The sequence below is a fragment of the Dicentrarchus labrax genome, unplaced genomic scaffold, assembly GCF_905237075.1.
Source record: "Dicentrarchus labrax unplaced genomic scaffold, dlabrax2021, whole genome shotgun sequence".
NCBI lineage: Eukaryota > Metazoa > Chordata > Actinopteri > Moronidae > Dicentrarchus > Dicentrarchus labrax.
The window spans coordinates 4,194,262-4,207,778 of NW_026136721.1; the positions used below are offsets into that span (position 1 = coordinate 4,194,262).

The 13,517-nt window shown below is 41.2% G+C and overlaps 2 protein-coding genes across 5 annotated transcripts in view; one reads left to right on the top strand and one right to left on the bottom strand.

Annotated features, from left to right (window-relative positions):
• The window catches only part of LOC127355472 (kin of IRRE-like protein 3), a 413,394-nt gene that overhangs the window by 38,381 nt on the left and 361,496 nt on the right, over positions 1-13,517 (bottom strand). The window lies entirely within an intron of this gene.
• Positions 1-13,517, top strand: part of amot (angiomotin) — a 63,290-nt gene that overhangs the window by 26,672 nt on the left and 23,101 nt on the right. For all 4 annotated transcript variants that reach the window (XM_051386376.1, XM_051386380.1, XM_051386377.1 and 1 more), the window contains 4 exons: positions 4,804-5,422; positions 9,058-9,202; positions 12,896-12,988; positions 13,236-13,381. In XM_051386376.1, coding sequence (XP_051242336.1) covers positions 4,804-5,422; positions 9,058-9,202; positions 12,896-12,988; positions 13,236-13,381 — 1,003 coding nt within the window. The remainder of the gene's footprint in view (positions 1-4,803; positions 5,423-9,057; positions 9,203-12,895; positions 12,989-13,235; positions 13,382-13,517) is intronic.

Consider the following 13,517-nt stretch of genomic DNA (forward strand, 5'->3'; position numbering starts at 1 on the left):
CAAATTTGCTGAACAAAACTTGAGAGAAGAAGCACTTCCCAAATAGACACCTGTCCCCAATAAAGACAGAGTGAGTTCAGTGATATAAACATATAAACATCCATATTAGAAAGTTGCTTATTGTATCTTAAAACATTCTTCAATTCAATTCAATTCAATTCAATTCAGTCTTATTTGTATAGCGCCAATTCATAACAGAAGTTATCTCAGGACACTTTTCAAATAGAGCAGGTCTAGACCGAACTCTTTAAAACAGTATTTACAGAGACCCAACAGTACCACCGTGATGATGCTAATGAATTTAATGTTGCTGAGTTAGGTGTGCATTCCACCATTTGCTTTGTGAAGTACAAAGTTTTCATTTAGTCTCATTTGTGCTGGTTTAACGGCTGCAAAAACCGCACAATCCTTTTGTGAATTCAACCCTGAGTGTTTTTCAAAGACTTGAGGATGTGACTTCGACTTGGTCCAAAAGACTAAAAACAGCTAAGATAAGAAACAATTTGCTACCACATTAGCCATGACACATTTAAACATTGATGTGTCAGGGCTGGTCCAGTATGCAACTTCTACAGAGTGGTGTAGAAACTTGAAACCACCAGTGCAGACACACCGAGAATGGACATTACAGTGAAAAAGGAGACATCTAGTGTCTGTCAGGAAAACCTTTGCAACATTTGCATATTCATAGATTCTGGAATTTTTAATTAGGTAGAAGGAGTAGATGACTTTTTAAGGATTTTAATGCAGAGATTTTGCAGAAAAAAACATATCAGGAAACATATCAGGCACACATAATTGTTCCAAGCATACTATTAGTATATATGTCTAGAGGGGATCTTTAAAAGAAATCTTAGTGGTAGAAATCAATTCTGTATTTACTGATATATGCTAATTAATGATCCATTATTTCACTAATTAAACTAACTAAAAATAAAATTCCAGCAGTTTTTTTACTTTGTACATTTTCAAAGTAGGCATTTACACAGCTATGCTGTATAAAGTGTGATTCATATAGGAACCCTTGCACTGCACACATGCACTGTCTGTCTGTAAGACCTCCTTTGTATTGTTTTCATTTCATTGCTAATTGAATCACAAGTAGTTTGGATGGTTACGCACAGTAACTGCAACTGTCAAATAGTTTTACTTTGGCATGAAGCCCCCAAAGCAAGCCATGAAATAATAACAAGAAAACAAGAAGCATCAACAGTGCTTGAGCAAGATCTTGAATCCTTGCCAACTCCAGGAGAGCTATTTTGACCTCTGACCTTCATACATGGGAATTTCTCAATCGAGACACAGTTTATATAGTAATAAATTATGTTAAAAACCAACTTTTAGGTTTTTAATAAATGTTAAATCTTATAATCTTTTGTTATTTTTGTTTGTCATCACAAGTCATCTGAGTGGTTTCAAGAGCAACTACAGGACCACAAAACACATCTTCTGACAATGGACTTGTCTCTGTACTTGTATTATTAGATCTTAGTGCTGCATTTGACACCATTGACCATGATATTCTTTTACAGAGACTTGAGCATCAAATTGGCATTAAAGGAACCGCACTAAGCTGGTTTAAGTCATATTTATCAGATCGTTCGCAGTTTGTACATGTTAACAATGAATCTTCAATAAAAACTACAGTTAGTCATGGAGTTCCACAAGGTTCTGTACTTGGACCAATACTATTTACTCTATATATGCTCGCTTTAGGCAACATTATTAGGAATCACTCCATTAATTATCACTGTTATGCAGATGATACGCAGTTATATCTATCGATCAAGCCCGATGAAATTAATCAATTATCTAAATTACAAACACGTCTTAAGGACATAAAATCCCTGGATGAGCTTCTTGGCCCCAAAAACCTTAGAGACTCACTGTCTAAAGATATAGTTACTCTAGATGGCATTACCTTGGCCTCTAGCACCACTGTCAGGAATCTTGGAGTTATCTTTGATCAGGATTTGTCTTTTAACTCCCACATGAAGCAGACCTCTAGGACTGCCTTCTTTCATTTACGTAATATTACAAAAATTAGACACATCCTATCACAGACAGATGCAGAAAAACTAATCCATGCATTTGTTACTTCTAGGCTGGATTACTGCAACTCTTTATTATCAGGTTGCCCCAATAAGTCCATTAAAATGCTCCAATTAATTCAGAATGCTGCAGCACGAGTACTGACAGGAACTAGAAAAAGAGATCACATCTCTCCTGTACTAGCTTCTCTGCACTGGCTCCCTGTAAAATGTAGAATAGAATTTAAAATCCTCCTCCTCACCTATAAAGCTCTTCATGGTCAGGCCCCTTCATATCTTAAAGAGCTCATAGTACCCTATTACCCCACTAGAACACTATGTTCTCTGAATGCTGGGCTACTTGTGGTTCCTATAGTCTCTAAAAGTAGAACAGGAGCCAGAGCCTTCAGTTACCAAGCTCCTCTCCTGTGGAACCAGCTTCCAGTTGTGGTTCAGGAGGCAGACACCCTCTCCAAATTCAAGAGTAAGCTTAAGACATTCCTCTTTGATATGCTGCTATAGGCCTAGACTATCGGGGGATTTCCCATGGTGCACTGAGCTCTTCTCTTCCTCTCTCTTTCTGCACTCATTCATGTCCCATTAATGCATGTTACTAACTTCACTTCTTCCCCGGAGTTCTTGTGCTTTCTCGTCTCGCAGGTTCTTATCGATCCTGGTGGAGCCTCCTGCTATGGTCTGCTAAATTGCCATTGCCAATACTGTTGTTGCTGTGCACCTGTCTGTCTGTCTGTCTGTCTGTCTGTCTGTCTCTCTCCCTCTCCCCTCTCTCTCTCTCTCTCTCTCTCTCTCTCTCTCTCTGTCTCTCTGTCTCTCTCTCTCTCTCTCTCACCCCAACTGGTCGAGGCAGACGACTACCCACCTAGAGCCGGAGGATCTGTCCTAGGTTTCTGCCTTTTAACAGGCAGTTTTTCCTTGCCCTTGTCGTCTAGTGCTTGCTCATGGTGGTACTGTTTGGTCTCTGTAAATAATGTTTTAAAGAGTTCAGTCTAGACCTGCTCTATTTGAAAAGTGTCCTGAGATAACTTCTGTTATGAATTGGCGCTATACAAATAAAATTGAATTGAATTGAATTGAACTGAATCTAGTGGAAAACTGAGAAAAATGCTGAACTTGAGATTATCCACAAAAACACACAGTCACTGATGTCTTCCCATGATTACTATTTAACTTTATTTGGTCCAATTTATAAACTGAGATGATCAGTTATCAATCAGTTAGGCTGGTCGCCTGGTGCCAGCAAGCTCATTGATGCTAGCTGTTCTTCCCTTTTTCACACACAGATTCCCAAACGCATGGTGTCACAGACTGAGCTGTACACCCACAAGTTCATGAGGAGTTTCATTGTTCAATGATGCATAAATGGTCCTTAAGGATTAGTTTCCACACTAACAAGGATGAAATTATGTAACAAACACTGAATGCTTTTAGTTTTGTTGACAAAAGTTGACAACTTTTCATGGTTTCCCAATAATTTTTTTCAAAATGGTGAGGAAGGATCCTGTTGGGCCTGTTTCACACCTGTCCGTTTCCCTTGGAGGAACCAGATTCAAACAGCCATGAATACCACAGAATTTTAATCATCAGGGCAGGACAAGTCGGGACATGTTCAGCTTGACTTTGATGACGTTCCTTTGAGGGCTAAAGGCAGGAATGTTTGCTCCGCACAAAGCCAGTTTACAGCTGGTATTTTCCCACCTTATTCAAAAACAAGACCTGCTCAGTGAGCAAGCGAACAGCAGGTGAATCAGACTGCCCTAAAGGACATTTGTAGGCGTTTTGCAGACCAAACAGTTCTAGGGATTCGCTGAGAGGAACTGCCCACTAGGGAGCTACCCAGAGAACTACATCCCTTCAAGGACATTTAATTACAATTATAGTACAACAATTACTTACAAATAAATCCCAGCTGGGTCCCCCCACTCCAATGCTAGTATAGTGTTTAACTTGGACTGCAATTGTGGTAAAAAAAAAAATAATAATAATAATAGTGCGATTATTTTGACAGATGTTGTGATTGTGATATGAATCACAATTAGTGGAAAGGTAATTTTTGCATTGCAATTCATTTTCACTGAAAGAAACCCAATCAAAATCCTAAAGGAGTTTTTTTGGGGTCTGTACCAAACAAACATGTTTTCTTACATCTGGAGAACAAGACCTGGTTGAGGCAGACAGCCACTCACCTAGAGCCGTGGTCTGTCCTAGGTTCTTAAAAGGAAGTTTTTCCTTGCCGCTGTTGCCAAGCGCTTGCTCATGGTAGGAACTCTCTGTAAATAATTGTATAAAGAGTATGGTCTAAAAGTGTCCTGAGATAACTTCTGTTATGAATTGCCGCCATATAAATAAAATTTAATTGAACTAATTTAAGACTTGTAGGCAAGGGCATCTCTCGAGCACTACAGTACTTGATTATTTGCTGTATTTTCACACATTCTACCATTATCCTGCCATTTTGCATATTGGACTTGGCCAAATTGCGATTTCAATAATATTTTAAGGTTATTATAAGGATTATAATTAATATGTGGTTGGTCATGGCCAAAGACACACCAAATGCTCTCAGTAAACAAAGAAAAAGCATCCACAGCGTGTTTCAGACCGCTTTGGGTAGAATTTGAGGGAAATATATAATAAAAAACAACCAGTCAGCCTGTAACACTTTTTGTGATACATTTTCAGGATTCTATATATCCACAAACAGACACCAGCTGAAATTGAGAACTATATAATTACACAGATGATCTCTCTTCAGGTCCAGTAAGGAGGGTTCAGTTCACTCCCAGAGGCCCCTTCACCAGCACAGTCCAACATCCTCCGTCACCTCTGTGGGCTCCTTGTCCCGCACCCAGTCTTCCATTCTCAGCAGCATGCTGAGCGGCTCCCATTCCTCCCATCCCTCCTTCCCTCACCTGCACCCCCAGAGCCAGGGAGAGCCCTACCCCAGCATGGGGTCCCGCAGTCCTCAAGGTCCCGGGTCCCACCAAGCAGGCGAGCCCTTCACTCCAGGGCCCATTCACCAGCCAAGAGGTCATGGTTTCCCTCATGACCCATATGGCTCCACCCCAAGGATGCACCATTATCAGCAGCAGCACCATCAGCAGTATCAACAGCAACAACAACACCAGCAGCAGCAGCAGCAGCAGCAGCAGCAACAACAGCAACAGCAGTTCCAAGGACCTCCACATCCCCAGCCCCAGCCGCCAGTCCAGGCTGGACATTTCCCCCACCCACACTCCTTCTCCCACATGCAAGGGGAACCCTTTGCTATGATGGCACGTGCCCACCAGATGGTGGACATGCTGACCGAGGAGAACAGGATGCTGAGGCAGGAGATGGAGGCCTGTCGCGAGAAAGTCACCAAGCTGCACAAGGTAACATCTTCTACACAAGAGCTTTAAAGAATCAGTTCAATTTCTTTTGGAGGTCCAGTGTGTAGGATTTAGTGGCATCTAGCAGTGTAGTTGCAGATTACTAATCCCTCGCCTCACCCTCCTGTTTTAAGTGTGTAGGAGACTAGTACTACTACATTCTGGGCTACTGTAGAAACATGGCGGTTCAACATGGCGGACTCTGTAGAAGAGGACTCTGTAGATAAAAATGGCTTATTCTAAGTTAACAAAACACAATGATTCTTGTGTTCTGGTGATTATATACTAATGAAAACCTACCTATTAGGGGTGGGCGATATGGGCAAAAAATAATATCTTGTTATTTTTTGGGATTTTGGCGATAACGATAATCAGTCGATATCCTTTAAAATGTGATTGGAATTGTGTGAGTTAGGGCTTGTGTCCACCAAACACGTTTTTAGTAGTAAGTACTGACATGCTAAAATCAGTTTCAGTATAAGTGATGATCTCTTGTTGGGCTCAGAGGCAGAGCGTGTCGTTCCTTAATCGGGAAGGTTGTGGGTTCGATCCCCGGCTCCTGGTGCCACATGTCGAAGCATCCTTGAGCAAGATACTGAACCCCAAATTGCTCCTGATGCCGTGCATCGGTGTGTGAGTGTGTATGAATGTTAGTTTCTGTTCGATGGACTTTGCCATCACTGTGTGAAAGGGTGAATGTGGCATGTGGTGTAAAAGCGCTTTGAGTGGTCGGACGACTAGAAAGGCACTATACGAGTACAGGTCCATTTACCATTTACCATTTGTTCTGTGTAAAAAAGCACTCTAAAGTCAAGCTGAGTAAGGAAAACCAAATGGGTATCTTCCAAAGCTTTTTAGTATGAAAATCCGACTTCTTGCTTCCACAGTCTCCTTGCTGAGCAGCGGCAGAGAAATGTTGCACTAAGAGGGCTGTAGACAATTAGACTGACATGTAACTAGTACACAGCAATAACTAGTGCATATGTGAAGCAAAAGCAAAATTGTACGTTGCTTTGAACAACTGCTAAATGAGTTTAATGTTAAACTAATAAACATATGCTGACCTATTCTCTCCAAATTAAATGTGACACTATGAACACATTCTTGATTTTACAAAGTAGCGTGGAAAAGATGGATAGGAGCCATCAGATCTCACTTCTGGAATAATCATTCATAGAGAGTTTGTTGGTGTTTGTGTGTGGGCTGTAATGCTCACCATGCTGTTGATAAGGTACTTTGCAGTATGAAAGCATGCAAGAAAAAACATAAAAAAGTCATCCAATTTGTTTGGACAAAATTGCTTTATCAAATAAAGCAATGGCGCCTGTCATGGCTGTAGCAGCTGTAAAACAGTGGATACATTTGTTTGAGGATCAAAGCCCCCACAAAATAACTTGTTTCACTATCAGATGTATCTATTTGATCCATTTGGTCTGATAACATTTGGAATGTCTAATAGAGCTGCACGATATTTTTTTTATCCACATTCAAATTAGTGTAGTGCTAAACCAGAATTCAATTCAGTTAAATTCAATTTTATTTGTATAGCGCCAATTCATAACAGAAGTTATCTCAGGACACTTTTCAAATAGAGCAGGTCTAGACGAACTCTTTAAAAAAAAAACATTATTTACAGAGACCCAACCGATCCTTCGGCTCTAGGCGGGTGGTCGTCTGTCTCGACCAGTTGGGGTGAGAGAGAGACAGAGACAGCCAGACAGACAGCCAGACAGACAGCCAGACAGACAGCCAGACAGCCAGACAGACAGCCAGACAGACAGCCAGACAGACAGACAGACAGACAGACAGACAGACAGACAGACAGACAGACAGACAGACAGGTGCACAGCAACAACAGTAGCAACAACTACACTATAGTATATAGTAGTGGCTGATGATAATGAACATGACAACAGCAACGATGGGGGACAATGAGCAGTGACAACAGCAACAACAGTAACCGTAGCTATAATAATACTTATAATAATAATAATAACAGTAATATCAGTGATATTGGCAATGGCAGTCAAGCAGGACCATGGCAGGAGGCTCCACCAGGATCCATGAGAACCTGCAAGACGAGAAAGCATAAGAACTCCGGGGAAGAAGTGAAGGTAGTAACATGCATTAATGGGACCTGAATGAGTGCAGAAAGAGAGAGGAAGAGAGGAGCTCAGTGCACCATGGGAAATCCCCCGATAGTCTAGGCCTATAGCAGCATAACTAAGGGATGGTTCAGGACTCACCTGATCCAGCCCTAACTATAAGCTTTATCAAAGAGGAATGTCTTAAGCCTACTCTTGAATGTGGAGAGGGTGTCTGCCTCCCGAACCACAAATGGAAGCTGGTTCCACAGGAGAGGAGCTTGGTAACTGAAGGCTCTGGCTCCTGTTCTACTTTTAGAGACTATAGGAACCACAAGTAGCCTTGCTTTAAGAGAACATAGTGTTCTAGAGGGGTAATAGGGTACTATGAGCTCTTTAAGATATGAAGGGGCCTGACCATGAAGAGCTTTATAGGTGAGGAGGAGAATTTTAAATTCTATTCTACATTTTACAGGGAGCCAGTGCAGAGAAGCTAGTACAGGAGAGATGTGATCTCTTTTTCTAGTTCCTGTCAGTACTCGTGCTGCAGCGTTCTGAATTAATTGGAGCGTTTTAATGGACTTATTGGGGCAACCTGATAATAAAGAGTTGCAGTAATCCAGCCTTGAAGTAACAAATGTATGGATTAGTTTTTCTGCATCTGTCTGTGATAGTATGTGTCTAATTTTTGTAATATTACGTAAATGAAAGAAGGCAGTCCTAGAGCTTTGCTTTATGCAGGAATTAAATGATAAATCCTGATCAAAGATAACTCCAAGATTCCTGACAGTGGTGCTAGAGGCCAAGGTAATGCCATCTAGAGTAACTATATCTTTAGACAGTAAGTAAAATTTAATTGAATTGAATTAAGTCTCTAAGGTTTTTGGGGCCAAGTAGAAGTGAGTGGCTCAGCCAGCGGAAGTCTCGAGTGCGCTTGTTCTGTTTGCCCCACAATGTGGAAGCATATGCGGAAAGGTCCCCTTTATACGAGGAAGTAAACATTTTTTGCCTAAGAATGAACAAAACCCCGCCTCCTATGCTTTATCCAGTTAAATTCAATTCATTTTTCTTTGTATAGCGCCAAATCACAAGTTATCTCAGGACACTATATAAAGCAGGTCTAGACCTGTAATCCTTACAGAATTATTTACAGAAATCCTCAAATTCCCACCAAGAGCAAGCTCTCGGTGACAGTGGCATGGAAAAAACTCTTTTTAACAGGCAGAAACCTTGAACAGAATCTAGGTGGGCGGCTGTCTGCTTCGACCAAAATACATCTATGGTCTCAGTCGTGAACACCTCACATTTGGTGAAGCCAGGGCTGTACACAGTGTTTAGGAAACCAACCACCAAGCTGCACCTGGTAACAGATGACGAACCCAGCAGTCAAAATACAGTATTGTTTGTCATATGGCTTTCTGTGAGGCCATCTTTGAGACAGGTCAGTAATTGGATATGAATGTAGATAGAGAAATAACATTTACATAATGGTTTGATGCATTTCCTTCCTGTGTTAACTCTGCTTCCCTTCATTCCTCCTGTGCCTGTGTCCAGTTGGAAACAGAGATCCAGCTGGTGTCAGAGGCCTATGAAAACCTTGCCAAGTCCTCCTCCAAGAGGGAAGCCCTGGAGAAAACCATGAGAAACAAGCTGGAGCTCGAGGTGCGCCGACTGCACGACTTCAACAGGGACCTTCGAGGTGAGAGAGCAGGGAGCTGCAACCACTCCCAGAATCACACTCCGGATACAACTGACTGCAAATGGAGCATATTACTACACTGGTGGAAGCAGCTTCCTGTTTTGTTTTTTAAACAGATTGAAAAAATGTCGATGTGTTGAAGAGGAGGGGTAACCAATTTTATTTATATGTCGTATGTCTATATGTTGCTGCAGTAGTACATGTACTGATTCTGCTGTGTTTGTGGGACTGACTGATTGACAGAATGAGCTCTATTAGCTGCAACTACAAAGCAAACAAATCTGTGTATGGAGAAAAGGTGCACCCACAATGCACAATCAGGTTTAAAGTTACAGTAGGTAACTTTTATAAAAAAATATGTTTTTGGTTACCAATTGGTTATCGTTCGGCCCAGTGGATTCTTGCAAATTCCATTAGGAGTACTAGGAGGAGCCAGAGGAAACAGATTTTTGTACAAATTATCTGTCTTACTGTCAGTCTTAAAGTTTCAGCAAATATGATAAAAATTATTTTTTATGAAAAATTACTTACTGCAGCTTTAAAGATGATGTAGGCCAGTGTGAATGCACACTGAGAGAATGAGTCAGAATGAATGGATGCTGAATGAATGGATGCTGAAATAATTGTTCTGACAATTTGAAAAAATACGCTTGGCCATTTTCTACAACTCTTGCCAACACACGCACACACACATTAGAGAGAAGAAAGCTCCGTTCATGGCTTGCAGCCCAGGCTCAGGTCCACTGGGAGCCTCTTACAACAAGTCACCACAGAGCCTCTTTTTCTTTCCTGCCATCTCTCCTTCCTGCTTCCTTTCTGTTTCTTCCTTCATAGCTTTGGCAGACATGTGCACGTGTAATGGATACTTTGCTCCACTTTTCTGGGTCAAAGGTCAACATGCACTCACTGTAGCTTTGTTTTGGAGATCTTGAAAGAAAGTAAAGAGTTTGTGCACTGATTACGCCATTTTAGTTGGTGTATGTAAGTGCTGTCAAAATTGGCCAAATAAGTTATTTGATCTAAAAAAAAATCACATAGGTTTGACCTATTTGATTATCTTTATTTAAACCAATACATAATAGATTGATAGCTTATGTTTGCTGTACCAGCTCAACCCTGTTAAATTTTTTATATGTTTTATTACATCAGATAATCATATGAAATGAACACCACTTCATGATTTTGGATGCATAAATGGGATCACCAGAAACAAAGGTAACTTTTAGCTTGATCATTAATCATCAAGTGTTCTTTGTGCTGATGTTTAATGACACGACAACCTCGGTAGTCATTTAGCCACTTGGTAGCATGTGACAGCTTTTTCAGAGCAAAACCTGAAAAATCTCTTAAGCTTGTGTTAACCACAGACCTTATTTAACTAACCAAAACCCACTGAAATCAAAACACTGACTTCAAGGCCTGGGAACCAGACGTGGAAAAATGCAAACTCAGTTCAGGGTTTTAGGACTTATTCCTGCAGCACTCTATAGAGGTGCTGAAACTGATACTTCTAAAAGGTGCAGTGTGTAACATTTAGGAGGATCTTTTGGAAGAAATTAAATATAATATTCATAGGCATGAAACCATTCCATGAATATTATATTTCATTTCTATAATTTATTACACTGTGTTCCAAATTATTATGCATATATACCGTTTTTGTTATTTTTTTCCCTAAATCAAGTCAAAATAATTGGCAGTCATTTTTTATTCCTCAACAGTTGTATCGTAATCTGGATTTTATTAAATTAAATTACCAATGATGACAATGGCTTTTTTTTGCAAAAAAACTCAAAATGCAGTGTTCCAAATTATTATGCAAAACAGAGTTTCAAAACACTCAATAGTTTCTAAAGTATTACTTTTTTGGGCCTTTTATGCCTTTATTGACAGAGATGGCTAGAGAGAGACAGAAAAGGTGAGCAGAGAGAGGTGATGACATGCAGCAAAGGGCTGCAGGTCGGATTTGAACCTAGGCGGCTGCATATATGGGTTGCCAGCTCTACCAACTGAGCTAACCGGGCGCCCACTCAATAGTTCCTAAAGGTTGAAAACATAAATCTGTTGTATTTTTTGCATTAGGGTGTAATTTTTCTCCAATCCAAGCTATTTCAATCAAAAACATCTTTACAGATTGAGTTACATATTAACATAGGAGCCCTTCTTTGATATCACATTAGCAACTCTCTCATCCATTGAACTTGTAAGTCCATGTACAGTTTCTGCCTGTATTTCCTTTGAGGATGCCCGAGTTGCCTCCCAGAGCCGATGTTTGAAGTAAACTGCCACCCACCCTCATAGAGCTTCCTTTTAAGAATGCTCCACAGGTTCTCAGTAGGGTTGAGGTCAGGAGATGATGGTGGCCACACCGTGATTCTTTCTCCCTTAATGCCCATAGCAGCCTAGGCCTCAATGGTATTTCTTGCAGCATGGGATGGTGCGTTGTCTTACATGAAAAAGATTTTACTCCGGAAGGCACGGTTCTTCTTTTTATACCATGGCAGGAAATGGGCAGTTAGGAACTCCACATATTTTGCAGAGTTCATTTTGACACCTTCAGGCACCTTAAAGGGGCCTACCAACTCACTTCCCATGATTCCATCCCAAAACATCCCTCCACCACTCTTTTCTGACGTTGCAGCCTTGTTGGGACATGGTGGCCATCCAGTACTCCTTCCATCTGGACCATCCAGTGTACCACGGCATACATCAGTGAATAAAACTGTTAGACAATTAGTCTTCATGTATTTCTCAGCCTACTGCAATCAGGCGGCTGTGGATCAGAGACAGAGTGGGTCGTTCCTTAATCAGAAGGTTGTGGGTTTGATCCCCGGCTCCTCCTGCCACATGTCAAAGTGTCATTGAGCAAGATACTGAACCCCAAATTGCTCCCGATGCCGTGCATCGGTGTGTGAATGTGTATGAATGTTAGTTTCATTAATGTGTGTGAAAGGGTGAATGTGGCACATAGTGTAAAAGTGATTTGAGTGGTTGGAAGACTAGAAAGGCGCTATACAAGTACAGGTCCATTTACCATGTCTCCTTGTGGGCATTGTTTAAGGGTGGCTGAAATACAGCTTTATGCACATCAGCAAGCCTCTGGAGGATCCTGCATCGAGAGGGCCTTGGGACTCCAGAGGCACCAGCAACTTCAAATACCTTTTTTACTACTCATCAGTGGCTTTTTCACAGCTGCTCACTTAATATGATGAATTAGCCTTACAGAAACTTTTTCAAACACGCCTTTATCTGAACGAACTCGTCTGCGCTCTGAATGAGACACAAATCTTTTCACAGGACGATGATCTCTCTTAATATTTCGTAAAATATCCACTAGTTTCCTACCTATTGAAAGATACTGCACTATTTCACGCTTTTCATCTGCAGAAAGATATTTTTTCCCCTACATTGCATGAAACCTGTGACTTGCTTAATATTGTGGAACAACATCCTTAGGTAATTTACCATTAATTAGGCTCACCTGGCAAATTAATAAAGACAAACCTGTCTGAGTGTGTCTCTTACACACTTAAAGGGATCAGCTGCATTCAAGTGGTTGCAGTCTGTAACTTCCCCGCTAGATGAAACTCCTCCTTCCTACACACTGGTCCTTTAAAGATGACATGATTTGATGCTATAGATCAGTGAATGTCTTCATTTTGAGCATGTGTGTTGTATGTTGTTGTTTTAAAGAGCGCATGGAGACGGCCAACAAGCAGCTCGCTGCTAAAGAGTGTGACGGCTCTGAGGACAACCGCAAAACCATCTCCCAGCTGCTTACACAGAGTGGGTACAACACACACACAAACACACACACACACACACACACACACACACAGGCTGGGACATTCAACATGCCACCCCTGGCATTCCTCAGGGATCAAATTGGTTGTGTCTGATGAAACAAAACAGCAGGTAGTTCACAAAACAATTTGTGTAACATGACTGATATTTGGTGTGTACAGCAATAAGCTTTATAAAGAAATAAGCAGACATTGTGTTTGTACGTGTGTTCATGTGCTTGTGTGTTCAGACAAAGAGGCTCTGCGTGAGAAGGAGAAGCTGGAGATGGAGTTGAACGCACTGCGCTCCACCACGGAAGACCAGAGAAGACACATAGAGATCCGAGACCAGGCTCTCAACAACGCCCAGGCCAAGGTGGTCAAGCTGGAGGAGGAGGTAAGAGCACCATCTGGATTTTTAAATCCAGGATTCAGTTCTGGTTGGTGGATTTGTGCCAGAAAACCCTGATTTAGATAGAGAGATAAGAGGATAGATAAAAACCATTTTAAAGCCACTTAATTAATTAAAGTCA